Consider the following 26,854-nt stretch of genomic DNA (forward strand, 5'->3'; position numbering starts at 1 on the left):
AAGGACCGCGGGGTTAGAGGCTCTGCCAGCGGTTCCGCAGGACTGACGTATAAGGCAACTCGGTTACGAATACTGCATCGGCCTTTATTCAAGTACAGGGCAGGGTCCCTCGTCGCAGCCCGGGGCTCCCGAGCGCGAAGTGCAGCTGTCCAGGGCAGACCGCAGGGCCTGGCTTACTCTCTCCGCCTTGTCCGCGGGCCGCCCGGGGCACCGGGTGCAACCTCTCTCAGCGCGTCCAGGAAGCCCGGCAGCTGCGAGGGCAGGGAGAAGAGCGGCACGGCACGGAACAGGGCGGGCACGGCGTCGGGGTGCAGCAGCCCGTCGAAGTAGACCCCGACGTAGCGGCCTGCTGCCCGGCCTTGCAGGAAATCGGGCAGCACGCAACTGAGCCAGGCGGCTCGGGCGTCATGGGGCTCGGGCTCCACCGTCTGGTGCTGGAGCCACTGCTGGCACTGCGCCACGGCCGCGGGCGAGAAGAGCAGGATCACCACTCCATCTTCCTGCAGGGTCCGGCGCCGCTGCCCGTGGAACCAGGCCAGGGCTCCCTGCGCGCTCAGTTCGCGGCGGCTCCATAGGTCCACGACCACACGCAGTGGCATCTGGCTCAACGCGGATGCCAGCGCGCCCACCAGGCGCTCATTGCCCGCTCCGTCGGCGGAGTGGAGGAGCAAGGCGGTGCGGGCCCGTGGGGCCTCTGTAGGAATAGCGGAGCCCATTGAGATTGAACCCGCACCTGCCTTCCCCCCATCCACTTGAGCCCAGCGTCACCCTTTGGGGCTTCCCTGGGAAACCAGGACAGGGACGCACTCACCTTTCGTGCGGTTCTTTTTTAAGAGGAGGAGGAAGAAAAGTCCCGCAGCCAAGAGTAGGCAGGTCAGCCACACTAGGACCCAGCGCTTGTGGATATCTGGGATAGACAAGGAAGAATAGTGGGTTAGTTAGAAAACTTAACATCTTTCACTCCGCAGAGGGAAGAAAACTGAGGCCTATGGGCATGAAGGGCCCTCCCCAAAGCCACAGTGGCAGAGCTTCATATCTGTGTGAGCTGCCTCAGTTCTCATGCCTGTAAATTTGGGATAGCGATACCAAGTGCATAGGGTTGCACGTAAAACACTTAACGATGCCAGGCATTGTAAGTGTTCAGATGTCAGCTGACAGCACCCCTTAAGCCTAGGGTTACAGACCCTTGCTGTCTTGCATGACTGCAGTAGCCTCCTAGCGAGGTCCCCATCCCTCTGCCTTCAGTCCACTCACTCACTGGGGTATCACCAAGATCTGCTTAAAATAGTTTTAGAAGCCCTTGAGGAAAAATCCTGCATCCCTACTGGGCCTCCCATCTTTTTCCCAAGACCCCTCCAACCACACTGACAGCCTTGGAAACTCTCAGAAATGTACTACGACGGTCTCAAAAAAAAAAAAAAAATGCAGCTTGACTCCTCTCAACCAGCTTAGACTTTACAGTGTCTGGGACCTGTCCCTTGAACCTTTCATCCCACCTTGGCCAAGCCCCCACTATGCTCACTGATGGCACTGAACCCTTAAGCTGCTCAGTGCTTCCATAGCTGGTGTTATTGTAAGATCACACTTGCAAACATTCAACAGCTCATACTATCTATGTCTTTTAGACTTCTGTTGGTGGTGGTGGGGGGGCGGGCGCTGTCTTTTTAGTGATGGCTAGGATCCCTGCACGTGTGTTTTCATCTCGTGCACCATCCCCCACCCTGCCCCCAACGCCATAGAGTTTGTGTGGAGGTGACTCAAGGGAGTCAGTTCATGTGGGTCCCCAGGGAACTCAGGTGGTCAGATTTGGTGGCAAGTGCTCTTTACCAGATAGATGAACCATCTTTCTGCCTCTCTCTCTGGCTTTTGAATGAATAAAGGAATGCCGCTGTGATCTATTTGAGCCAGGCAAAGCATCAGATATGTTGCCCCCTCACTGTGGCCCCTGTCCGAGTCAGCTGCAGGCACGCAGGAAGAGCGCTGCCTGTCATACTCACACTTGTCCATGGGGCAGGCCCATAGCGCTCCCAGGTTGTCATCGTGCCACAGCTGTAAGACACAACACAGTCCCATGCTTGGTGTGCTGGCCAGCTTGTTGAAATTCCTAGCCTCAGCTCTGCCTACTTCCCTGCCCAGAGCTGGCTCCTGCAAGCACCTGGACCTTTGCTCAAGCTGTGCCCAAGCTGACCTCTATGCCAAATGGGGGCTTAGAAGAGATTCTTCCTCGATGCTCTTCCTAGAACCTAACACCGGGATGGGGTGGGGATGGGAGGGGGTGTCATTTAACTGGGCACTAGCCAGAAGTGAGCCCCTGAGGGACAGGAACGAGATGCTCCTACCTTTAACCTACCCAGGGTTAGACATAAAGTGAACAGACACATGTGGGCACTAGGGAAAGTTCTGTCAACCGACTCACCTGCATACACTGGCCTGACCGGAAGTCTTGCAGCAACTGCTCTCCAAGGCGAGCTGCTCTCTGCCAAGTCAAAAAGGGGGTGGGGGTGGGGCTGTCACCTGGGGGCAGCATGCAAGATACTACAGTGGAGCAGGGTTGTTTGTCCAAAGGAGCTGGGAGACTTGAGAGGCCACTGAGGAAGGATGAGAGCACGTGTGTGCACCCCCCCATCCCCCCGCACCCCCACCCACCCCGAGAACAGAACTGGACCTGACAGCATTGCTAGCGTAGGGCAAGGTAGGATGGAGTTAGTGAGAGTGGAAGTAAGACTATGATGCCACCATCCCCTTGAGATGGGCTTGGAAGCATCTGGAGGAAGGTTCCCTGGTCCTCACCGTGGAGACGATGCTGGGCAGTGGTGTACAGCCACTAGGTTCCAGGGCACAGACTGATGTGCTGTTTAGGCCGGTTCTCATCTCTACTAACAGCGTATCATCCTTGAAGGGCCCCAAGGAGCCTGGGAGGAAGGAGAGGTCCCTAAGATCCACTTAGGGGTTGCCTCACGCCTTCCCAGCCTTCCTCCCTCGCTCTCACCTTCACCCCCAGGAGCTAGCTCCTCCATGGTTTACCCCACCCATCGCAGTGGCCCTGTCCCAGCTACCCTCAAGCCCCACTCACCAGCCCACAAGCACTCTTGGAGCTGAACCTTCTCCCAGCTGCTCACCTGCTTGGAAGGAGCCAGAATTAGGAGTACTAGCAAAAAAAAGCAAGAGCCAGAAAGCCCAAAAGGGAGGTCCAGGCAGGAGGAAGCCTGCTAGGCCGGCTCTGAACTCTGGACCTGAGGTTGGGCAGATCTGAGTTCATGCTGCAGGGTTAGGAGTCACCCATCTCTGTCAGACCAGGCTTTGTGAGGACACCTGTGCTAGTGGAGCCTGTCACCTTACAGTTCCTTCTGTGTTTTTGTTTTTGTGTTTGTTGTTTGTTGTTTTGTTTTTTGGGGGGGGGGTTTTCAAGACAGGGTTTCTCTATGTAGCCTTGGTTGTCCTAGACTCGCTTTGTAGACCAGGCTGGCCTCGAACTCACAGCGATTCACCTACCTCTGCTTCCCGAATGCTGGGATTAAAGGCGTGCGCCAGCACGCCCGGCAAACCCCTCTGTCTTAAGCACTGAAAACACCTGTAAACCCCTCTTCATCTCTTCCCCTTTTACCACAGCATTTGGTCTCACCTTGACATGACCTTCAGTTATATTGTTCGCCTTCCTTCATGAGAAATAGGCTCTGTGATAATAGGGACATTTGTTGGTTTTGTTCGCTGACCGATCTCAAAGTGGCTGGCACATAGTAGATAGTGAAAAATCTGCTTCGTATCTGCTTCGTTTTGTTTTTGTTTGGAAACTCTCATTCTGTCCCAGGTTGATCTGGTATTCACTACATAGCTCAGGCCTGGGTGGCCTCAAACTCAGGGCAGCACACACATCCTCCTGCCTCAACCTCCCGAGTGCTAGGGGTATAGATATGAGCCACCGTGCCCAGCTAAATGTAAACAAATGCTTTTTTAAATTTAAAAATATTTTAATTATTAATTAATAATAAATTATTAATATGTCTATGTTTTATTATTATTAATGTGTGCGTGTTTGGGTGCATGAATTCCAAGGAAGGAATGCATGTGGACTTTGTAGCTAGGGGAAGAGAGCCAGTGCAGGGTCCCACCCTCAGCCCAATGCTCTGGTCCCCATTCTGACCTGGACACAGAGGTTGGGGTGGCCTCTCACCGACGGGAACTCATGTGACTTCTGTAGAAGGCAGGGAACAAGTGCGGTCATAAGGGGAGACCCTGGGGCCCCACTTCCTCTCTCCACCCTTTGACCTTACTTACGTTCACAGTGACATTCTGTGGGAGCATGGGTGGCACGAGTGGCTGGCAGGGACCCCGGGCTGCCACCTGCCAGCACAGTGCCACCCTGGCCGGCAGAGAGCATGCTGCGTTTAGCTTCCATGTCTCCTGGGACAGTAGCTGCAGCTTGGCTGTGTGCCAAAAGTTCTGGTGTGCACGAGGATCTGTAGCAGAGAGCCAGGGCGACTAAACACAAACTGCCCACCTTCCCATACTGCCCCCTGCCTTAGGAGATTTGCTCACCTTCCTTAAAGGGACAGTATTTGGTCCTAACAGAGTCTGGCTCCAGGGACCACACCTGGGAAGAAGAAAAGGAGCTCTACTAGGTCAACTTAACCCCGCCAAGCATCCATGGGCACGTGTCAGACCCTCTGGACACTAGGACACATTCACTGAGGCAGGTTTCACAAGCATTCACCAGGTTTCTCGTGACTCACAGAACTCTAGAGACAGGAATATGAATTCTCTCCGCAAACACCGCAGCGCGCGCCTCCTCTCAACTTTTGTGGCATTGGTTTTGGTTTTGGTTTGGTTTGGTTTTTTTGGGGGGCGGGGGAGACAGGGTCTCACTATGTAGCCCTCTTTGGCTAGAATTCACAGAGATCCACCTGCCTCTGCCTCCTCAGTGCTGGCATTGAAAGCATGCACTGTCATACCTGGCTTTTCATTCCATTTTTAATGAGTGTCTACTATGTGTCTTAGCACTATGATATGCACAAGGAGCCTTAGATTATTAATTTTGATTCACTTCACAGCCACTTTCTGAATATCTGCTATGTATTAAATACTGCGATATGTTTTTTAGAGAGCCTACTAAGTGTTTAGAACTATGCTGTGAGAAAATATAGTAATATATTTATCAAATGTTTTAGAGTAGTGGGCATTGGACATGACGATGCAGAAAGTTAAATCACAGTGCACACTTCCTGAACATCTGCCATGTGTCTTACCATTGTGTTTGGCAATGAGGATTTGTTTATCCATTTATCCAGTCAACAATTGGCACCCACTGTATGCCAGGCTCTGTCTAGGGCCCTGGCAAAGTTACTGTAGTTGAATGAAATATGCTTTGCTTGCCTTCAAGGACGTCACAGATTCATGGTAAGGATGAAGGACATAAATGTTAGTCACTTACCCACTTCCAAATATTCACCAAGCATCTTAGGTATACAAAAAGAAATTAGACAGAAGCCCAAATATTAAAGGAAATGACCTGAGGACAGGAAAAGCCAGAAGGACAAGAGGGATTTAGAAGGAGGAAAGGCCAGAACACTGGAGAAGAGGTGACATGAGCCGGGAAGATTTGGTTACATGGAAGACGTGGTGGGAATGGCCTGAGGGAGGCAGACGGGTGGGTCATGGTCAGCAGCTCTGCTAGATTCAACAGACTTCTCATAAAGGAGAATTTGGGGGAAAGTCTACTGGGGAAGGGCCAGCTGCAGGAAGACAGAAAGGCACTGGAAAGGGAGGCAGGAGGTGGAGGTTATTGACAGCCTAAAGGAGGGATTATAGAGGCCCAAAAGAAACTGAAGATGGTGAGGAAGACACAAGAATGACGGACACGAATGCCAAGGTCAAGTGAATTGGACTTGGTGACTAATTTAATGTGCTATCAGAGGGAGCAGCTGCAGTCAACATATTTAAACCTAGCTGTGACACCCTTCTTTACAACAGCCCTATGATGGCACAGTTTATCCAGACTACAGATAGGAAGCAGGCCAGGCTCCATGGGGTAGTGGCTCGCCCAAGGTCATACAGGCAGGAAATGGCAAGATGGATTAAAGCTCACTGAAGTATATAGCAAGTGTCCTACCCTTCACAGGAACACAAAGAGGGAAGTAGGAGAGCAGGGAAGAGGTGACATCTGAGTGGGCCATGAGCCATAAGGAGCAGTCCCTGTGGATAAAGTACCAGGAAGAGTATTCTAGACACATAACAAGCAGAAGGCACAGAACAGAGAGATTAAAGAGACAGCCACCCACCCAAAGGGGCCATGTTCGCTACTTCAGAGTGTGGAGAACGGTGGCCCCAGAAGATTGGAGCCCATCCCTTCTGTACCTCCGTAGCCCCCGTCTCCCATGTGCAGTTGGGCTTGGCTCTTACCTGAATGCAGAGGCAGGGAACCAGGTCTGTGTGGTTTAGAGTAATGGTCTGCGGTCCAGTCTGTGGGATGAGCAGATGAAAGGGACTTGAGAGAAGATAAGGAGGGGGAAGTGGGGAGGCCCAAAAAGTCCAGGGAACCAGACACACAGACCCTTCCCTGCCAAGGCCCTCTGTTTTGGGTGGGTCCCCTTTGACAGTGCGCACACATCAGGGCATGGGCATCAGCACAGGGTGAACGTGGCCCCAAAGGAGAAGCCTCACCAGGTTTTTGTACCACCAGGTACCACTACCCTTGACCTTGTCCCAGTACAATAAGAGGCCAAAGTCCTGCTTCTCAGAGACGTCGAGCACCAGGAGAACCTTGTCACCATCTGCAGACACACTGAGCCAGGGCAGGGCTGGATGGGAGAAGCAGAGAGAGGGGGGGGGAGGGGAGGGAAGTTCAGGCTCCCTTCATCCCTTCTGCACAGCCAAGCCTGGGCCACACTCACCTACCGTCCTACTGAAGGTCCCATCAGACCCTCAGCCTAGGATACCCTTGGAGGACGGTCTACATATCCCCATCTCAGACCAGGCTTTGTCCCCAGCCACAAGCTCAGAGCTAAGGCCATAGAGGCTTCAGCTTACATCTTGGGACAGTTCTTCTTCCTCTGCAGCCAGTAGAATCCTGCTCCCTCCTTTAATGCTACCTCCGCTTATGCCCCCACTGGGTACCCTCAGTAAAAGCTAGTCTTTACAGCCGCTTTGACCAGCTTCCAAGGCCTCTCTAAGCTTGTCTGTTAGTACCTGTGTCTTGAATACTTTGCTGCAAACACACAAGGCTCCTTTGTGTTCCATAAGCGCACTTGCCCTTGCTCCTGCCCCAGAGCCTTTGCACAGGCTGTTCTCTCCCTGTGGAACTCTGTCTCTCCCCCCTTCACATCCGTCACTGCAGTGAGGCAGTCTCACTACTGTAACCCCCATCCTTCCCGACCCCTTCTCTTAAGGAGGATCCATAACTCCAGGCACCATCCAAGTGACTGGATACTTGACGTCTCCATCCCTGATCCCAACTCCCATCTCCTGCCTTCGGACAGGAAGCTGTATCAGGTTTGCTTATTTATTTCCAGCCGATAACTATGCCTGGTCCATCTTTGCTGAATAAGGAAAGCAGTCACCACTGAGTGACGGGATGAGATACACAGCGTATGTCTGTTTTCAAAGCTCTGGTGTCTCGTGAACGTTATGGAGAGCCAAAGAGGTAGGCCAACAAGACAATGGAATTGAAAAGAGGAAACGGGAATGTTTAAAAACTGCCACCGAATTTACGCGCTCCACCTTATGCTAGCTGTGGAAGTTACGTTAGCACTGCCACAACTGGGCCAGATGTGGGGAGGCACACCTGCGACCCCAGCTACTTGGGGAGCTGAAACAGAAAGATAGAGAGTTCATGCTCGGTATAGACAACATGGCAAGATCCTGTCAAAACCAAAACAACAAAACAAAGCAAAGACAACCTAATGCACAACCACTTCACTGAGCTGGACATTAAAACCAGTGCGTTTTGCTGGGCATGATGGCACACCCTCAATCCCAGCACTCGGAAGGCAGAGACCGGTGGGTCTGTGTGAGTATGAGACCAACCTGGTCCTTAGAGTGAGTTCCAGGGCAGCAAGAGCTGTGAGACCCTGTCTCAAAAACAAAGCAAAACAACAACAACAACAAAAAAAATCACTGGACTTACAGCCTTTTTTGTATATGCTATATGTGTATGATAATTTAAAGGGAAAAAAAAGAAAAAGAAAATACAAATCCAGGCGCAGTGGTGCACACCTGTAATCCTAGCACGCAGGGAGACAGAAGCAGGCAGATCTCTGTGAGTTCAAGGCCAGCCTGGTCTACAAAGTGAGTCCAAAACATCCAAGACTATACAGAGAAACCCTGTTTTGAAAAACAAACAAACAAACAAAAAAAGCAAAACAAACAAACAAAGTAACATCAAAATCTTGGATTTATGAAGAAAGGCACCAGAGTCTTGAGAGTGCTTTGGGACATTAGATGTTCCTCGTACTAGTGAACACTTGTTCTAAGGAAATGGTTCATCTTTATATTTCCATTGTCTGGCACAGATGGAGTAACTACTACAGTTCACGTGGAATGAGTGAATGAATGAATGACGGTGGAACATGTCCTGTGACTTTTAGAACCTCGCATCCCTGAGCTGAAGTCAACCCCAAGCATCCAACTGTGTGAACTCCAGACCCTGCGCCTCCCTCCACCCAGCCCACTGTCCCTAGCCCCTACCCCAGCAGCTCTGGATGCTGTCCCGGACTTCAAGACCCCTGCAGTCTGGGGAGAGATCACAGAAAAACCTCCAGTGGGGCTGGGGACCAAGGAAAGAAGGGAGGCAGTCCAACCCATGGGGAGGTACTGAGAGGGGCTGCCTGTCTCCTGAAGGCCACCCACGCTTACATGGGACTCAGAGCACCAACCCAGGGGCTAGAAGCTTGAGAAACCAACTAAGGAGGGTACCAGCTCAAATCCCTGCCTGAAAGTAACCGAACTAAGAAGAGAGCAAGTGGCCCAAGGGACCACAGACTAGGGGACCAGGGCTTTGGGAAGACTTACCAGGCAGCTGCCGCGTGAGGTTGAGTTCTTTCTGGTACCTGGGCTGCGTGTAGGACCAGATTCGCACCTCAGCCCCGAGACTAGCCTCGAAACAGTCAAATACTGCCGAGCCCTATGAGGAGAGGTAGTGGAGGGCTGGAGATGGCATGCTCAGAATGCGTGCCAAGACCTTGGGCTCATGATGGTGGACCACTCTGCTCACCCACTGGCCCCATTTCTAGCCAGTGACCGCATCTATACTACCTAGCTTGAAATCTATCACTATAGTTTCCTCCTTTTGAACAGTTCTTCTGTTGTTTTATTGGCGGGCCTGGGACTAACCAGGCTGAGTTGCTGCCTACACTTGCTGTTGTAGACCACTTGGCCAGAAAGATGCTGATTAGACTCCAGTGTGAGCACGGAGCTCCCCTACACGCATGCCTCAGTGGAGCTCATAGCTGCTTTGTGAAGTAAACTAAGCAGATTTTTAAAAAAGTCTCCCTCCCTCCCTCCCTCTCTCTCTCTCTCTCTCTCTCTCTCTCTCTCTCTCTGTGTGTGTGTGTGTGTGTGTGTGTGTGTGTTGCTGGGAATCAAACCCAGGGCCTTGAGCATGTCAGACAAGAACTCTACCACTGAGCTACCTTCCTGGCTCTTTGTTCTTATTTTATAAAGCCAACAAAAGTTTTAAAGGACATTTCACAAAGGAAGTTATAAATAGCCAATAAGCATATAGAAAGTGTCTGACTTTGTCAGTCACCAGGAGTATACAAAGTAAAGCTGTACTTTGAACATATGAACTCCCAGGATACATACATATATACAAGCATACATACATACACACACACAGTAAATAAACAAATGTAATTTTTAACACTACCACCACACACATGCACACACAAATCCCCAGTTATAAACCATGACATATATAGCATAATGGCTAAATTTTAATTTTTTGTTTGTTTGTTTGCTTTTTGGGACAGGGTTTCTCTATGATAGCCTTGGCTGGACTTGCTTTGTAGACCAGGCTAGCCTCAAACTCAGAGATCTGCCTGCCTCTGCCTCCAAAGTGCTGGGACTAAAGGTGTGTTGCCACCACTGCCCAGCACTTACCTTAATTTTATAGACAGAAAAACCATCACAAAAAGCTGAGAGGATTCACTGCTCAGATCAGACCCAAGACTTAAAGAAACAATGCACGGGATTGTCTTGGGAACCTCGTTTTCTGAAGGTGGCCACTCTCACCAGGAGGTGCCCTTCACCTACCACAGACTGGCTAGGCTGTACCAGGACAGCAGGCACCTGAACCTCCAGCAGGGCACAGCGGGCAGTGGGGTAGGCCTGGAAGGAGAGTATCACGTGGGCCTGGAGAGAGGCTGTGGGCAACAAGCAGGGGTCAGCTAGGCTATGCCATGGGGAAAGACCCTGTCAAGAAGCATCGATTGGGCCAGCTGGCTCTTCACCGTTTCTAGGCTCCTGGAGTTCTGAGTCAGACTTCCTAGCCTCCTCAGGCTCTTCCCAGTGCCCTGCAAGGAACAGAGAAGAAAGCAAAGCCCAAAAAAAGTCAGGTACCTGCTCTGGGCTGGTTCAGGCTCAGATTCCCTTCCAGAAATGCCATGCCCGGTAAGCAGAGGCCGTGGGAGAGCAGGCTGGTCTAGGGGGTGCCTAGACCAGTATCTTAACCATTGCAGATGCGCAGAGTCTGCAATCCTCATGCCTTCCCCAGGCGCTCTCATGTGTGCACACGCAGGCATGGGATTCCTCACTCACCTTGCACGGCCAAGTCCACAACCACACGGACACAGAGGGCGCAGTCGGTCTCCTGTGGGCACCTCAGTACCAGCTCCGTCTGCAGATGCGTGGGCACTAGCACAGGGCCTAGGGCGGACTCGATGCTTCCAGGCAGGCAGAGCACGTCACCGTCTGGGTGTGAAGGGTAGGGTGAGAGCTGAAGCTGTTCAGAGCCTGGTTTGCTTTCTGATACCTCCAGAGGGCAGGGGAGCCCGACCTTTCCAGGCTGAGGGTGAACAGTTGCTTTCCTTTCAGCTTAGCTGCCCTGGAAGTTCTCTTTTTTAAAGTAGCAATACTTACCCCAGAGGTGGCAGGAGAGGCCCTGGGAAGGAAGGAAGAGTCAGTTCGTACCCCCAAATCTAAGCACCTTCCCTTGCTTTACAACCCCTATTCCCTGCCTACTTCCTTCTGAGGCTCCCTATCCTAAGCCCTTCTCCGAAGACAAAGCTAATTCTTGTCCCCTTTCCATCATCTCTTTCCCCCATCAGCACCGGACAGACCAGACAGGGCGGTTCTGATAGAGACAGATTAGGGCTGCGTGCGATGCCGCACAGACTGAACTCTGAGCCTTCCCAACCTCCCAGGTGGCCCAGACTCACTAGAGAGCAGCGTACAGTGTCGTGAGGTTCCAGAAGTCTCTCCAGAGAAACGACCACAGGGCTCCGGCCCAATGCCAAGGACAGCAGGAACCAGGACACAGGCATCTTCCAGGTGCCAGACAGCACCCAGGCCTGAGGTCCTGTCCTGCCCCCCACAAGGGGGGCAGACAGCCCACCCCTGCTGCCAATCAGCCCCCCTGCGTCTCTCAGAGAGAGCAAGGGCTAGAATTCCTCTCCAGCCACGCTTTCCCACTCTGGTAAGCGGGACTCCCGGCCCAGTTTCAGCTGGAGTGCTTTCGGTTTGGCTCCCAGCAGGCAGTGGCTGTTCCCGCCCCGCCCTGTCCCGTCCCTCCCACCAACTCCAGGCTTAGGAGCCAGCAGCTTTGGACTAGGGTGGTGGCTTCTCCTCCTCCTCCATGGCTGACACCTGGCTGGGAGGAGCCCTGGAAGGCAGCGTAGCTGGTAAGGAAACTCTAACCCTGGATCTCACCGGAAATAAAGACTATGGTTGAGAAGACCCCAGACTTGTGGCATCCCAGGGTGTTTGCACCTCCTGTATGACCCTGGGATACTCTGATCCCCTGTGCCCCTTCTTACTAGATGCCTAGGATCTTCATATACTTCCCTGGGCCTCAAGTGACAGCGACGCTGGTGAAACAGGAGCTCTGAAGACAGTGGGCTGGTGCCAGAAGACACCAGAAAGTGAACTGCGCCCCACTGCCTCACCTAAGTTCAAGGGGGATGGAGGGGCAGGCAGATCTGGGAGAGACCCGGATGTTCTGTTGTGCTGTTGCTGGGACAGGAGGAGTTGGGATGGGTGTGCTGCCTGCCTAATGAGCTTCGGTTTTTCCCTTGCTATTGGAAGAATACCAAGGAGAGGACCCTGGAGGCCCTGGGTCCCCCTTGCCTTTCACACGCAATGCTGTGGGAATGAGGCCATGGATGACAGTGTGAGTGAGAGGACTCAGGCTGGTGAGGTGTCTTAGAACAAGCCTAGGGCAGCCTTCCGACAGGCCCAGGCACACGAGAGCAGCACGCTGTGCTCCTTAATGTATCTATTATGTTCGCTTTATTCATCTTTCTGCAGGAAAGAAACCCCTCTCTCTTACCAGTTGTGGTGGCTCAAGTCTTTAAATCCCAGCACTCAGGAGGCAGAGGCAGGTGGATCTCTCTTTATTCCAGGCCTTCCAGGCCGACACAGTGAGACTCTGTCTCAAACAAACAAATAAACCAAACTACCTCTGGATAGGGTCCCCTCTGGGAAAGGGTGAGGGACCCCTGGCTTACAAGGAGGGTTTCTCTCAACTCTTGAGCCTTGACTGACAATCCTGCTCCCCAACTCTGGCCCAGCTCTCCAGCCTGGACTAGAGTATCCAATGCCAATGGCTGTCCCTTTTAGGTTTTGAAAAGAAATGGGAAAATCGCCCCTCCTTCTCAGAAATGGCTGTGGACCTATCAGGAGAGCCCAAGTTTCTCTCAGGGACGCTGAGAGGGAGCAAATGTGAGAGGGAGGTTGGATAAGTGTGGGACCTGGGGTGAGTCTTAAGGTTTGGGAGGCAAGAAGCACCCACAAATAGTACAAGCTCGAGGCCTTGTTCTGGAGTTCCAGCCCTTGCTACACAGGCGGCAGCTATAGACTACTGGAAACGCAGGGACTATCGGGTGAACGTTGGTGGTCAACTTGGGCAGCATCGAGTTCCAGCTGGTGACACAGTTCCAGGCGGCTTTGCAAGCACTGCTTAGCCCCAAGTTGATTCCAGCTGGAGGCTAGGGTGGCAGACCCAGCATCCAACGCCCTCAGCAGGCGCGGCAGGTCATGAAAGAGGCGGTAGCTCGGCAGAGCGCGCAGCGGCCTGGGGATGTCGCCCTTGGCACAGAGGCGACTGAAGTAAGCCAGCAGCAGCGGGCGTGGAGCAGCGCAGAGCAAAGTGCGAAGGGACACAGCTTGGGGGTCGCCGCTGCAGGCCGGGCTGGGGCTGGTACAGTTCCACAGAAGCAGCACCGTGCCCTGCTCCCGTGCCACACGCTCCTGGGCCGCCCAGAACCATGGCAGTGGTCCAATGCGTGCCATGTGCATCCCCTCCCAGAGATCCACGATCACGTCGCGCCTGCCGCCCAGCGCAGTCCGCAGCAGTTCGGCCAATGCTCCCACCAGGCGCCGCTGTGCTTCTGAATCCGCTGCGTGCAGGAGTAAAACTGGCCGCGCCGGGTTGGGGCCTGGAGACCCGAGCAAAGCTGAGTAGGGTGAGAGACCAGGCAGAGGGACAGACATCCCAGCCCTCCCCTTGGGGCCTCTAGGGCACTCAGCATGCATCCTGTATCTTTTATACATCCTGAAAGTCAGTCTCACAAACTACTGAGCCTATTCGTTGCTTGTAGGCTAATGAGGAAAACTAAGGCTTCTAATGAACAGCAGGCTTCATTGTGAACAACCCCCCTCCCACACACCCACACCCCTCCCACATGCCCACATCTACACACATTCTACACACACACACACACACACACACACACACACACACACACACACACACACACACACACACACAGAGCCTCTTTACAGCTTGGTGGTAAGATACAACTTGCATCCACAGCCCTTTACCCTGCCTTAACCATCCCTGACCACTAGGGGGCCTAAGACTAACAGTCTGTGCTTTGGCCGCCCCAGCTTGGTCAAGACTTATGGGACCATCTGAATCTCTGGCGCCCACAGGTGAGCTTACCTGGCAGTAGGCGCCTGCAGAGAAGAACCAGAACTACACCCAGCAGAGTGGTGAGGCCCAGCAGTGCCAGGATCAGGAGCCCCAGGTGTCTGTGGGAGACTGAATCAAGCGGGTGAAAAAGACAAGCCATCTCCTGAGAGCCCAAGTTCCCTCTCCCGTCTTCCCCAAGGACTCACCATCAGGACACAAGAGGTGCTTCCAGGCAAACTGGACATCCGACCTCCACACCTGAGGACACAAGACCCCCACTTATATGAACTAGAGCACCCCCTGCCTCCCAGGGAAGGAGGCCCCACTGGCTTAGGAATTACCCCAGCTCTCATTACAATCCGTGGACTGACGCAGAACAGGCCAGCGTGGCTAACGCCAGTGAGAGCACAGCAGCTGCCACAGCTGACCTGGGCTGGAGTGCGCAGACCAGCTGACATAGGCAGCCACCAATGAGTGCTGGGCCTTGTCACCACACCTCGCTGTGGGCAGGGAGAACCAGGTTTTCTCATTTTTTTATGGGAAGGCAAAACACAAGTGTCTGGTTGCTTGCTTTGCTTTTAAGATAACATATAAGCAGTGACTACTAATTCCAATTTAAAACACTTGGCCAAAGCAAACACTTCTGCGGACTCTGTGCTAGGGCATCTGTGAGGAGGAAGGGTAGGGTTTCTCACCAGGAGGCAGCTCCCTGGCCTCGAGAAGGAAATGATGAGATCGAGAGTCACTGGGACTGAGCCCTGGGTCTATGGGGACAGAAGAGTAGAATAACTTTCCCATCCCTCAGCCACCTCCAACCCCCTAGGTAAAGGGCCCAGTGCCACCTTCACAGGACTTCCCCAGCCACCCCTACCACCACTGATCTTCCCAGGTATTAGCTGCTGTGGCTGAGCTAACACATCACACATACACTCACACACATGCTCATGTGCGTGCACGCTCACACACACACACACACACACACACACACACACACAACGTGATGCCATGAGAAATAAGGTGGGCACAGCCATTGTCTTTGTCCTGCAGCACCCCCCCCCCCACACACACACACACACTACACAACCAAGAAGGCATCTTGTCCACTGGGAAGAGTGAGCTGTCGAGGCTGGAGGCCTAGGTTGGGGCCTGACTGACTGCTTTTTTTGTTTTGTTTTGTTTTTTGTTTTTTGTTTTTTGTTTGTTTGTTTTTGGTTTTTCGAGATAGGGTTTCTCTGTGTAGCCTTGGCTGTCCTGGACTCGCTTTGTAGACCAGGCTGGCCTCGAACTCACAGCAATCTGCCAGTGCCACTATGCCTGGCCAGCATATTTTTCTTTTTTCCCCCCCTAAGTCCTCAGTGACCTGGCTTCTGACTACTGCTTTTCTATTTCTAGATTTGTGATGTTTCCATGGGCTTGGATGACATGTCCTCCCTCCCCAGCCTCAAATTCAGATTATTTATTTGCATATGAGGGACAATAATCTTTAGTGGGTTACTGGGAGCATTAAATGGGGATATCTGTATACATGCCTTTAAGAAACTGATGTGCATGTGTGTGTGTGTGTGTGTGTGTGTGTGTGTGTGTGTGTGTGTGTGTTAGTAGGCTAAGAAAGGAGAACAAAGCCTGTACTATATGCTCTTCTTATACCTCCTGGGACAATATCCAGGGTGGGCAGATCAGGCACCCAGGAAATGTGTACTGAACCTGAGAGAACTGACGGCTGTCTGTCTACAGATGACATGTGGCGCCACTCTGCTCTATATGTTAGTTACTGGGTTGACCAGTCATCTCTACCTTTAGGATCACTACCTACCTTGACTCTGTACCCCTCACCTGTTTGACTCCACTCTCAAGGCAACTGTCAAGCAGGTAGATACTCTTAGATCATAAGCGTTTGCTACCTTCTGTTTGTTTGAGCTCAAAGCAATAATCTAGCTGCAAAGGAGCCTTTGAGGAAGAACTCTAAGAGCATGGCACGCTTGGTCAGATTAGTGCTGTGGTTTTGCAAGGATATCTGATTGTGGTTTTTAAATCAGATCCACAGAACAAACTTAGCTAGTCAAACCATCCTTAGTCCACATGATAGAGTTACACCAGTGCAGCACTGTACTGGGAGCCCTTTGGCTTCTAGGGGTGTTTTGAAAGTCTATAAAGCCAGACATGGTGGCACATGCCTGTAATCCCAGCATTTAGGAGGCAGAGGCAAGCAGATCTCTGTGAGTTCAAGGCCAGCCTGGTCTACAAATTGAGTCCTGGACAGCCAAGATAACATAGAGAAACCCATATATATATATATAGATAGATAGATAGATAGAGAGAGAGAGAGAGAGAGAAGTTGGTGAATGTCTGTATTAGTGCTTTGTGGAGGCATGGGACCTGGAAAAGGACAGATGGAGTGAGGGGTGGCATCAATTTCCATTGTAGGGTTGAGGAAATGACTCAATAGGTGCATTTTCTGCGCAAGCATAAGCACTTGAGTTCAAATCCTAAGCATCCATACTTGAAAAAAAAAAAAACTAAGAGTGGGGCAGTGGTGGCACACACCTTTAATCTCAACACTCGGGAGGCAGAGGCAGCTGATCGCTGTGAGTTCGAGGCCAGCCTGGTCTACAAAATGAGTCCAGGATAGCCAAAGCTACACAGAGAAACCCTGTCTCAAAAAACAAAACAAACCTTGTCTTGGGGGGGGGGGGGGAAGCTAGGCATGGCTGTATATTTGTGCAACCCCAGCATTGGGAGTCAGAGACAGGTGAATCTCAAGACCTCACTGGTCTGCCAACCTATCTGAAAACAGCAGTCTCCAGGCTCAGCGAGAGGCCTTGTCTCAAAGGAATAAGGTAGAAAGCAGTGGAGGACCTCTGGCCTCTTCACTCCCACCCCCAGGCATGCACACCTCCACATACATATGCATACCATACACACACAGTGTGGCAGCAGCTTCCTTCCGTGGGCCAGAAAACAGCTGAAGGTGGGAGTACCAGCCTCTGGGCTCTATTCTCTCTGTAAACTGACACACTAAAAGGTTTAGGAACTCCCCCAATAAAGAACCCCACAAATTGATAGAGGACCAGTAGTAATCCAAGGCTGATCAAGTAAATAATTTATGACAGATGACAGAAGGAGGGCTCTTTTTGCCTTCACCCACCCAGGGACTGCCTCACTGAGTCAGTGGGGGAGGGAGGGATAGGCATTGGCCAAGAGAACCCAGTGGGAACCAAACCCTAGCTAGACCATATACCTGGCTGATGCTGTACACAGGGGGCATGAAGCTCCCCATCCCCAAGTCTGGGTTACTCCAGGCAGCACTGAAGGTCGCATGTGTCTTCGAGGAAAAGCGAAGAGTCAGTTGCTGGGCCTGGGTATCCATGCTCACAGTCCAGGATGGGAGAGAGCCTGTTTGTGGGAGGTGATCAGGGCTGGGTTGTGCTGGGCCTGGAGGCCACAGGGCAGTGAGGGAGCGATGTGGAAGAAAGGGTTCCTTTATTGACTCACCACTCTGGCGGGGACATTCAATATGGCTGCTGTTTTCTAAAGTAAACTGAGAAACACAAGAATGGCAGCTCAGCAAGATTCAGTCCCATCCTTCCTCCCACCGCCAGCCTCCTGTCCACGGCTGTACCTTAAAGCAGAGCTGGGGGTGCAGGTCCACATTCTCCAGGATATACCACTGTTGGGGAGACAGACGTTAGTCAGGGAGAAGGTCCCTGGGCCCCAACCCTGCCCACCCCACAGTCCTGGAGGCAGGTGGCTGTCCTTACTCCTTCTGACTCCTGTGCGGTGGCATTGGGGAGGGTTTCACAGGGCGTGAGTGGGTCCTGCCTCCAGCAGAGGGAAGCCTCCAGTTTCAGTGGGCAGCGGAGTGTCAGAGCCATGACCATCTGGTTGTGCTGGCTGTAGTCGGAGAAGCGCACTGACTTCCAGAAGTCCGAGCCGTCTGGACAGGTGGCAGGTCCAAGGATGAGGCCATAGCCCAGCTGTAGCTCTATCTTCCCACCCCCAGGACACCAGGAGGAAATACCAAAGTTCCAGCCCAGTTCTTGCCTTCACAGGCGCTCAGCTGGCGAGCACTCCTCCACTCTGCCTCCCCACCTTCCCACCCGGCCTTCTTGCCTGGACCTTTCCATGCCAGGCCACCGCACTGAACACCCCTCACTGCACTCCGTACTCAAATTCTGTGCAGGGTCCTCTTAACATCTGAATGCCTCCTCCTCTGCCTTTTCTTTCTAAATCCTGTCCATTTCCTGCGCTCAGCTCAGAGGCCAGCTCCCCCAAGGCCCTCTCCGCTCACAACAGTGTCCATGGGCTTCTCCTTTCCCGAGTGGATGCCCTGCAGACAGCCCTTGACGGTACCCCTGCAGGTGTGTGTAGGCTTTGTTGTCACTTGTCTCTGAGTGCCCTTTCTCTCCTCAGGGTCAGCGCTGTGCATACAACACTCCAGACAGCACCAGCCACTTTCCCGTGAAATATTTCACTCAAGCTCTATAGTTTGTGATTTTGCACAGGAAGGAAAAGACATCTCTGGGGATAATCCGTAGCACAGCTGGGAAGTGAGTCTCTAGTTGGTCTCTAGTTGGTCATGGGACTCCGACTCCGACTTTGTGGGTGACCCCGCCCCGCCCCCTTTCATACATAATGTTCAGTCCTCATCTACAAGTTGACACCTAGGCACTGTGGCCCTCCCCACTCCCGCCCTGAAAGAAAGGTACTCATGTCATCTAGCAAGGGGGAGGGAGGGAGGGAGGGAGGGAGGGAGGGAGGAGGGAGGAACGGAAACAAAGACAGAGACAGAGAGAAAGTGATTCATGATTAATATAAACAGCACTCACAGGCTTCAGGCCAGCTCTGAAAGGGACACTTTTTGCGCCTCACAGTGTCCTCTTGCAGGTAGAAGGCCTGGGGAGACAGTCAAGGAAATGGCTTTTCCACCATGGTTCATTCTGGCTCTGGCTTACTATGGTGAAGCACCCTGGACTTCAGGGCACTAACCGGGGAGCCCTGTAGAGTAAGGGCAAGGGTCAGGGCTCCAGAGCGTAGGCAAGGGCAGCAAACGAGTCTAACTCCTCTCGTCTCCAAAGAGAACTATTCCCAGCAACAGAGGAATCCTGAGGGACACGTCCCTCAATGTCAGGCTTTCCTGACCTCCGTTCTGGGCTTTGTCAAGGTATCCAGTGTCCTGGCTTGATTGCTCACTCTGAACTCCCTGGCGCCCATCTGTTGTCTTCCCTAGCAGTTTCTTGTTTCCCAGGTCTCTGCCCACACCCTTCTCTCAGTACACTGTTCCACCTAAAGATACCCAAATCATCTTTATCTTCAGCCTTGCAGGGGGAGATGGAGGACGATGATGGAGGGCCAGAGAGGACACGGCTTCTGAAGGAATGTGCAACCTTGGCTCACAAGAACATCCAGGCAGGTGAACCTGCCTGGGACCCTTCTACGTCTGAACGTGTGTGGCTCACAGGGAAGCCAGAACCAGTTTCCTGAGCTCCCTGGTCCTTTTGGAGTCTCTCTTAGTACTGCAGGGCTTGCCCTATCACCAAATGGTCTCTCCATCCTTCCTTAGTCCTTTGGTGTTTTTTTTTTGTTTGTTTGTTTTTGTTTTTTAGGTATTTATTGTTGTTGTTGGTGGTGGTGGTGGTTGGTTGGTTGGTTGGTTTTTGGTTTTTGGTTTTTTGAGACAGGGTTTCTCTGTGTAGCCTTGGCTGTCCTGGACTCACTTTGTAGACCAGGCTGGCCTCCAACTTACAGAGATCCGCCTGCCTCTGCCTCCCGACACCATTGCCTGGCTCCTTAGTCCTTTGTACGTTGACTTACTGGAGCTGTGGTGGGGCAAGGAGCCATGGCTAGCACACATTTCCCTGGGCTCACCTCTATGCACATGCAGGGCAAAAGCGACTCATAAGGCAGGTCGACAGTGTGGCCCCCAGACACAACTCTCTGTTGATAAAACCACAAAGGGAGAGAAGAAGAGACACCTAAGAAAACATGGACACTGTGAACAAGGTAGAAGGAAGCTGAGACCTTGGACAATATATCTTCTCACTTTCTGAAACTGATTGCTCCCTCTCCTGGGACCTTGGATCTATACTCTGGCCACTTGCTTGATGTTATTTATAAGGAGTAGGGGTCAGGAAGGGAATACACAGTTCCTGAGCTCCAGTTGTATGCCGCATGGGGTGTTAGAAGCATCAACTCTCCTAACAGCTAGCAGCACTGTGAAGTTAGGAGGTACAGCCATTGTAGACATGAGAGAGCTGAAGGACTCCAGAAGATGGCCTCAGTGTCTGCATGTGTCCAGCCATGGACAGTGGCATCTGTGATGAGTGGAGGTTGAAGTGGCCAGATAAAAGGTGTGAAAGGGAAGAGTAGACACACGTGACCACTTTGTCAAATTACGAGGGGAACGACCTCTTGAGGTGAAAACAAAGCTTTTGCTGTGGCTTTTCTTAAAGCAGGGGCCATGTACTCCAAGCTGACCTCAGACTCATTATATCTCCAAGGATAACCATGAACTTCTGATCCTCCTGCTTCTGCCTCCCACCCTGTTTGTGCAATGCCAGAGATCAGGCACGCTGGGCAAGCACTCTACCAACTGGGCTGTATGCCCAACTCCAGCAAAGGCCTCCAAGGGTCCTCTCCCTGCTCATTTCTTTCTGCTCTCTCCTCTCAAGCAACATAGACCACAACCTTTTCCGTCTAGTCCAAAAGAAAGTCTTAATGCTACCTACATACCTTATTTTATAAGTCTTGAACAATTACTTTCCCTGTCTGGGCCTCAGTCTCCCCTATTTGCTCAGGAAGTGTGTGAGCTCTCTTTTCACAGGGCATGGCACTCCGTACCTGGGTATCTAAGGGACTCGTCATGTCTTCACATTCCAGTGCCCACTGGTAACACAGACGCACAGTAGCCTCTGGGCCTGGAGGAATGGCTACCCGAATAGCCTGTGCTTCAGGCAGCAAGTCAAAGGAGAACACGGGTCCTAGGGAGAAGGACGACTCGGTGACCCAGGCTCAGGCGAGGCTGGAGCCATGTGCTGTCACTCACCATGCCCTACCTCCATGCTTTTGTGAACCTGTTCCAGGGAGAGGGTCTACTTCTGCGGCTGGAGGCTGGGTCCTTGTGGAGCGTGGGCCTCTGTGGGAGATGGCCGGAAACAGATCAGAAGTTCGATGGCTTTCCTGAGGCAGGGAAGGGCTGCCCATCAGCTTCCTCTGCAAGCAGAGAACAAAGTGGCGTTAAGCCAGGAGCCAGGAAGCCTGCCTTGTGCCTGCTTCTGCCTCGGAACGTGAGAGACCACAGGCAAAGTGCTCAAGTTCTTTTGGCTTTAGTTTCTCTCACTGTTTAAACTTCACTTTTTCAAACTCCGTCTTGTAGCTGGAGAACAAAGTACAGAGGCAAGAAAGAAAAGGGCTGGGGCAGGGCATAGGGTAGAGCTGTAAGTGACAGGGTACCTGGGAGGGTGCTGGTGTCCTGTGCATCCAGTTGAATTTAAACTTACGAGGACTTTTAGGTTTCTTCACCAAGAGAGGCAGCCAGCCCCACTGAAGACCTGTAAGGGGGAGACACACTTCTCACCTGGGTACCCATGGCCCCTGTCCTACCTGGAGATGCGACCCAACATTGGGTAGAAAGTCATTATAAACCAAGGACAGCAATGATATCAAGCCTCTTTGGTGGCAAAAATTGTGACTCATTAAAAGAGAATTAAGGCGGGGCTGGAGAGTTGGCTCAGTGGTTAAGAGCACCGTCTGCTCTTCCAAAGGTCCCGAGTTCAATTCCCAGCACCCACATGGCAGCTCACAACTGTCTGTAACTCCAAGATCTGACACCCTCACACCAATGCACATAAATTTAAAAAATTAAATAAAAATATTTTTTAAAAAAGAGAGAATTAAGGCTCAGAGAACACTGAATAGAGGGCAGAAAGAATGTAAGAGCCAGATGAGGAGGAAGTGCACTGTGAAGTCTTCTTGATACCCCATGGCTGTTGTGTTCATGAATTCACTACAGCTATGGCCACCTGCACAAGATCTGCACAAAGTCAAGCCAGCAAGATCAGTCAATGATATTCCACCAGGCTGACTTACTAGGTGGACTCAGTGAATTACAAAACAAACAGAGCAAGGCATGGTTTTATACTTGTATTGAAGGCAGATCTCTTGATTTTTGAGGCCAGCCTGGTCTCCTTTGCAAGTTCCAGGTAAGCCAGGACTACGCAGTGAGCCTCTGTCTCAAAAAGCAGAGGGGGTAAGCAGGACGTGGTGGCACACACTTTTAATTCCAGCACGCATGGGGGCATAGGCAGGCAGATAGATCTCTGGGAGTTTGAGGCCAGCCTGGTCTACAAAGCAAGTCCAGGACAGCCAAGGCTACACAGAGAAACCGTGTTTTGAAAAAACAAACAAACAAACAGTGGAGGGGTGTATGTAGAAAGGTGAATGAGCAGTTCAGAGCCCTTGCTGTTTCTTAGAGAACCCAGGATTGGTTTGTAGCAGCCACATAGTGACTTGAAACCATCCCTGCCTCCAGCACTGGAATATCTGATGCTTCCACGGGCACTACATGGAAGTGATACACATAATATACATTCAGGAAAACACTCAGACATGTAAAATAAATATTTTTTTAAAAGACATGAATGAGGGACAGAGATGTATTGGGAGTTATTGGGAGTGGGAGGGAAGAATTGTAGGCGGGTTTGATCAAGATAGATTTAGATTGTATGCACGTATGAGATTTTCAAATAATAAACAAAAGCTATTTTGTTTCTTTTTAAATTTTCAGGTTCATTAATTTTATTTTACATGTCTGAATGTTCTGCCTGCACATATGTATGCGCACCATGTGCATGCTGGTGCCTGCTGAGGTCAGAAGAAGGAACTGGATCCCCTAGAAATAGAACTGCAAATAATTGTCAGCCACCATGTGGGTGCTGGGAGTCGAATCCAGGCCCTCTGGAAGAGCGGCAAGTGTTCACAACAATTGAACCATCTCTCCAGCCCCAGTAAAAGATATCTTAAAATAAATAAAAAGAATAAGAATTTCTCAAGTAGAGAAAAAAGTCACACACACACACACACACACACACACACACACACACACACACACACACACACTCCTCCCACAAAGGTAGGTGCTCATTGTAGCATGATTTCTTTTTTGTTTTTGGTTTGGTTTTGAGACAGGGTTTCTCTGTATAGCAATGCCTGTCCTCTCTTTCGGTAGACCAGGTTAACCTCGAACTCACAGAGGTCTGCCTGCCTCTGCCTCCCCAGTGCTGGGATTACAGGTATGCACCACCATGCTTGTCTATAGCATTATTTCTAATGATGAAAAATTTTTTTGGTTTTTTTCTTGTTTGTTTTGTTTTTATTTTTGTTTGTTTAGTTGGTTGGTTTTTGGTTTTTCAAAACAGGGTTTGTCTGTGTAGCCTGGACTCGCTGTAGGCCAGGCTGGCTTCGAACTCACAAAGATCCACCTGCCTCCGCCTCCCTGAGTGCTGGGATTACAGGCGTGTGCCACCACACCCGGCTTATGATGAAAGACTTTAAACTAACTTTTTGTGATTTTATTTTATGTTTAATTGCATGTGTGTGTGTGTGTGTGTGTGTATCTACATGAAAATGAGTGCAGGTGCTTGACGAGGTCAGAAACATCAGATTCCCTGGAGTTGGAGTGACAGCCAGTTATAAGCTACGTGACATGGGTGCTGGGAATTGCAGTTGGGTTTTCTGCAAGAGCTCTGAGTGCTCTTAACTGCTGAGCCATCTCTCCATCCCTTTATAAGTGCTAGTTTTAAAGTGTGTGTTCAGTGTGCACCAAGTGAAACAACGAAACCAGCAGAGTAAGATGATCCCACTTTAAAGTAAAGTCCATCGAACACACACTTTTAGGGATCAGTACCAGATGAAAAGAAGGCACCTCCACAAAGATACAGTTGCCCCCTCATGTTTGTCATGATGTGCTGTTTTAGGATGCTCTAAGTCCCCATTGAGGTTAACAAGACAAAAATCTGTTCCAGGATGACAAATGACACTGTGTTAGCCTAGGGAGTGACTCTTCAGCTGTGTCTAATTCACACCTCCATTGAGAATGGCTCAAAGGCTGCTTTTCCTACCTGTAGGATGTGACAGCAGACGCAGGCACAAACAGCAGGGCCAGTGCCAAGGCTCTGTGGCTAGAAGGTTAGGGCAGGGAGTTTGAGCAGAACTTCCTGTGTGAGAGAAAGTAAAGTTGGCACAGTGACGCGTGGCCATAAGCTCATTGCTTGGGAGGCTGAGACAGGAGGGTTAAAAGATAGAGGTTTTGGTTTTTGTTTTTTTAATGGAGGCTTTGGTATTGTATAGTGAGACCTTGTCTAAAAACAAAAAGATAGGCAAGGAAAATGGTAAGGTCTAAGGAGGCCCCTTTTACCTCCTCCCAACTATACTTAAGGTTGAGCTTTACATGTCTTGTGAGTACAATATTGGGAAAGTTGTTGGACCCAGTAACACAATGCACTGGGGAAAGCTTGGAAGAGTAGACTATACCACACAGTATAAAAGATTATTGTCCCTGATAGAGTGAAGGGCCAGGGATAGGAAGAACCACTTGTACAGAGTGCCTGGAGATTAGCCACCCTGCGCATTTTATCCTCCCCAGTGACTGGAAGCCTCACCCCGTCCTCATCACACAGTCTCCTCCTCCACGCCTGTGCTCAGAAGCCACGGGGCACATGGAAGAGTGAAGAACTCTGCCTAAGCACTTACAGAGTCCGTGGAAGAGTTACAATGCAAAGCCAGACTAGTCCTGCACTTTCACATTGATACTAGACTACTCCCTAGGTTGGGAACCAAGGTTGCCATGGATACCTCACTGGGACCTGGATCACAGAGGAGCACCGGTAGGAGAAGCAGCACAGGAAATAAGACTCACCAGCGAAACTCTTATCCCGAAGGTACTGGGCCCAGTAGGGAAAAGGAAGGAGAGAAGCATCGTTAGAGGTGACTCCCGTAAGGTGCGTTCTCCCTCCTGAGCTCTTTGTGTCAAGTCATCCAGTTCTGAGACTCGCAGCTCACTGTCCATCCACGCTACCTGTTTTTTTTTATTCCTCAGTTCCACCCCGCCAGGGACCTCAGCACACCAAAACCTTATCACCATTCCCTTCAAGACCACATAGAGGATACCCCAAGGCTGCCACTAGGCTAGAGACAGGAATTTCAGAGGTAGGAAAGGGCAGGCAGGAGAACGGGGAGTTCTGGTCTGTGCCAAGCAAATGTCCCTCCACCTAGCAGCGGGACCTTACCGCACGGGAGGCCAGTAGACAGTGGCTAGTCCAGCGTGGCAGGTAGGGGCAGCCAGTCTGAGCAGACACAGCAGGGCTGGTGAGCGGTAGAAGGAGAGGCAGGAACAAGACTCCCAGGCTAGGGCTCCCCATGAGCTTCTACGGGATCAGGGCACAGAGACCATGGCTTTGCTGTCTGCAGGAGGGCAGCAGGGCCCGGAGCTGTGAGAAGCACGCTGGTACCAGCAAGAGCTCGCATCAAACCCTGCCCTAGATCCACCCTGCCCTGAAGCTCCTCCTCAGCCTTAACCAGCAGGCTAGGTCACATTCCTTCTCCTGAGCCAAGGCACTGAGGAACGCTTGCTTGCTGGTTCTGGTAGAAGGTTTTACTGCCCTCTCGCCACGTCACGGGAGGAGGGGGGCGGGAGGGATGGGGGGATGGGAGGGGGAACGGACTCTTAGTATGGCACAGAGTTACCAGGAGAGGGACCAGCACCTTGTTGTCGAGGTGCACCCATCTTTTAACCCCTCCTACTCCTCAAATACTGCAGATCTGGCACGGCTATCAGTATGATCTAAACTCGCATCTGCTATAGACAGTTACACACGCTTCTAACAGCTATACTGCATTTGTCTACACGGAATGCTGAAGACAACGAAGTGATGGGTGCATTGTTTAAAGTCGGGCCAAAAGGAAATAAACATTATAGAACTCAAATAAGGCCCTGTGTCCCCCATATGCACTCTGGCTCCCCACCTTTGCTGACTTTCACTAAAGCCCAGCTTTCTTCCTGTGCCCACCAGCCCTTTCCAACTGTTGACTCAAAGTCAAAGTGGTCTCCTGCTTCAAGGACCAACTAAATAAATAATACAGCTTGTTCAGAAGCTCCAGAGCTGCCGGCTGAGCTCTGGGGCAGAGGGAGCAGCCCCACGCACTGACCTGGTTTCCTGTGGTTTCCGGTGCAGGAAAAAGGCTGACAAGGCTCCAGGCTTTGTGGGGACCCTGCCCATCATCTCTCAGCTTCCTCTCACCCGGGGAGCATGTGAGCTGCTTCAACCATCACTCATGATGGAAGGAAAGTTTGGGGCATGTCCACTGTCTTTGTCTCTGTGTGTCTCTGCTCTGTGTGTCTCTCTGTGTATCTGTCTCTCTCTCTGAGTGTCTCTGTCTCTGTCTCTGTCTCTCTCTTCAAGACAGGGTCCCTGGCAGTTCTGGAACTCATTCTGTAGACCAGGCTGGCTTTGAACTAAGAGACTCACTCCTGACTCCTGAGTGCTGTTAAAGGTGTGTGCCATCACTAGCCTGGTTGCCTCTGTTTTTAAAATTATTTTTTTAAAAATATAGGTGTGTGTGTGTGTGTGTGTGTGTGTGTGTGTGTGTGTGTGTGTGGTGTATGCATGAGTGGGTGGGTGCTGTTGTCCACGAAGGCTCATGTGGTGGCCAGAGGCTGACAACAGGGTGTCTTCTACCTCCCACTGAACCTGGAGCTGGCTGTTTTAGCTAGGCTGGTGGGCCAGCAAGCCCCTAGGA

At 51.5% G+C, this 26,854-nt stretch overlaps 2 protein-coding genes across 4 annotated transcripts; both read right to left on the reverse strand.

Moving 5' to 3' along the window:
* Positions 1–63: 63 nt before the first annotated feature.
* Positions 64–11,608, reverse strand: IL17RC (interleukin 17 receptor C). The gene is given in 19 exon segments (XM_084765457.1): positions 64–224; positions 227–694; positions 812–907; positions 1,998–2,049; positions 2,417–2,476; positions 2,791–2,912; positions 3,074–3,119; positions 4,142–4,192; positions 4,276–4,457; positions 4,537–4,591; positions 6,397–6,456; positions 6,658–6,794; positions 8,680–8,724; positions 9,004–9,115; positions 10,246–10,355; positions 10,443–10,505; positions 10,750–10,902; positions 11,071–11,092; positions 11,370–11,608. Coding segments are annotated over 19 exon segments (2,079 nt in total). The 5' UTR covers positions 11,475–11,608; the 3' UTR covers positions 64–84.
* A 918-nt stretch (positions 11,609–12,526) lies between these two features.
* On the reverse strand, positions 12,527–25,672 carry IL17RE (interleukin 17 receptor E). 3 transcript variants are annotated; one of them, XM_084765459.1, is made up of 16 exons: positions 25,345–25,672; positions 24,975–24,999; positions 24,178–24,273; positions 21,512–21,609; positions 21,133–21,271; positions 20,900–21,039; positions 19,928–19,996; positions 18,889–18,955; positions 17,821–17,996; positions 17,682–17,729; positions 17,555–17,600; positions 17,301–17,455; positions 14,758–14,826; positions 14,269–14,320; positions 14,093–14,191; positions 12,527–13,586 (listed from the first exon to the last, which is right to left on the reverse strand). In XM_084765459.1, the coding sequence occupies exons 1-16, from the start codon at positions 25,474–25,476 to the stop codon at positions 13,000–13,002; spliced, it is 1,998 nt and encodes a 665-aa protein (XP_084621585.1). In that variant the 5' UTR covers positions 25,477–25,672; the 3' UTR covers positions 12,527–12,999. The 3 variants fall into 3 exon arrangements, with proteins under 3 accessions (XP_084621585.1, XP_084621584.1, XP_084621586.1); XM_084765458.1 differs by having other exon boundaries at positions 21,115–21,271; positions 25,345–25,671; XM_084765460.1 differs by lacking the exon at positions 19,928–19,996 and having other exon boundaries at positions 21,115–21,271.
* Positions 25,673–26,854: the final 1,182 nt, after the last annotated feature.

This window comes from Acomys minous, assembly GCF_964271855.1.
Source record: "Acomys minous genome assembly, chromosome: 17".
NCBI classification, from domain to species: Eukaryota; Metazoa; Chordata; class Mammalia; order Rodentia; family Muridae; genus Acomys; species Acomys minous.

What these genes read in the sequence shown, in the direction of transcription:
- IL17RE (XM_084765458.1), bottom strand. Translation starts at nt 25,476, where the DNA reads ATGGGGAGCCCTAGCCTGGGAGTCTTGTTCCTGCCTCTCCTTCTACCG. An exon ending in GTCTACTGGCCTCCCGTGCG is followed by an intron (nt 25,000 to 25,344) that starts GTAAGGTCCCGC and finishes TACTGGGCCCAG; the next exon opens with TACCTTCGGGATAAGAGTTT. An exon ending in AGGTTCACAAAAGCATGGAG is followed by an intron (nt 21,040 to 21,114) that starts GTAGGGCATGGT and finishes CCTTCTCCCTAG; the next exon opens with GACCCGTGTTCTCCTTTGAC.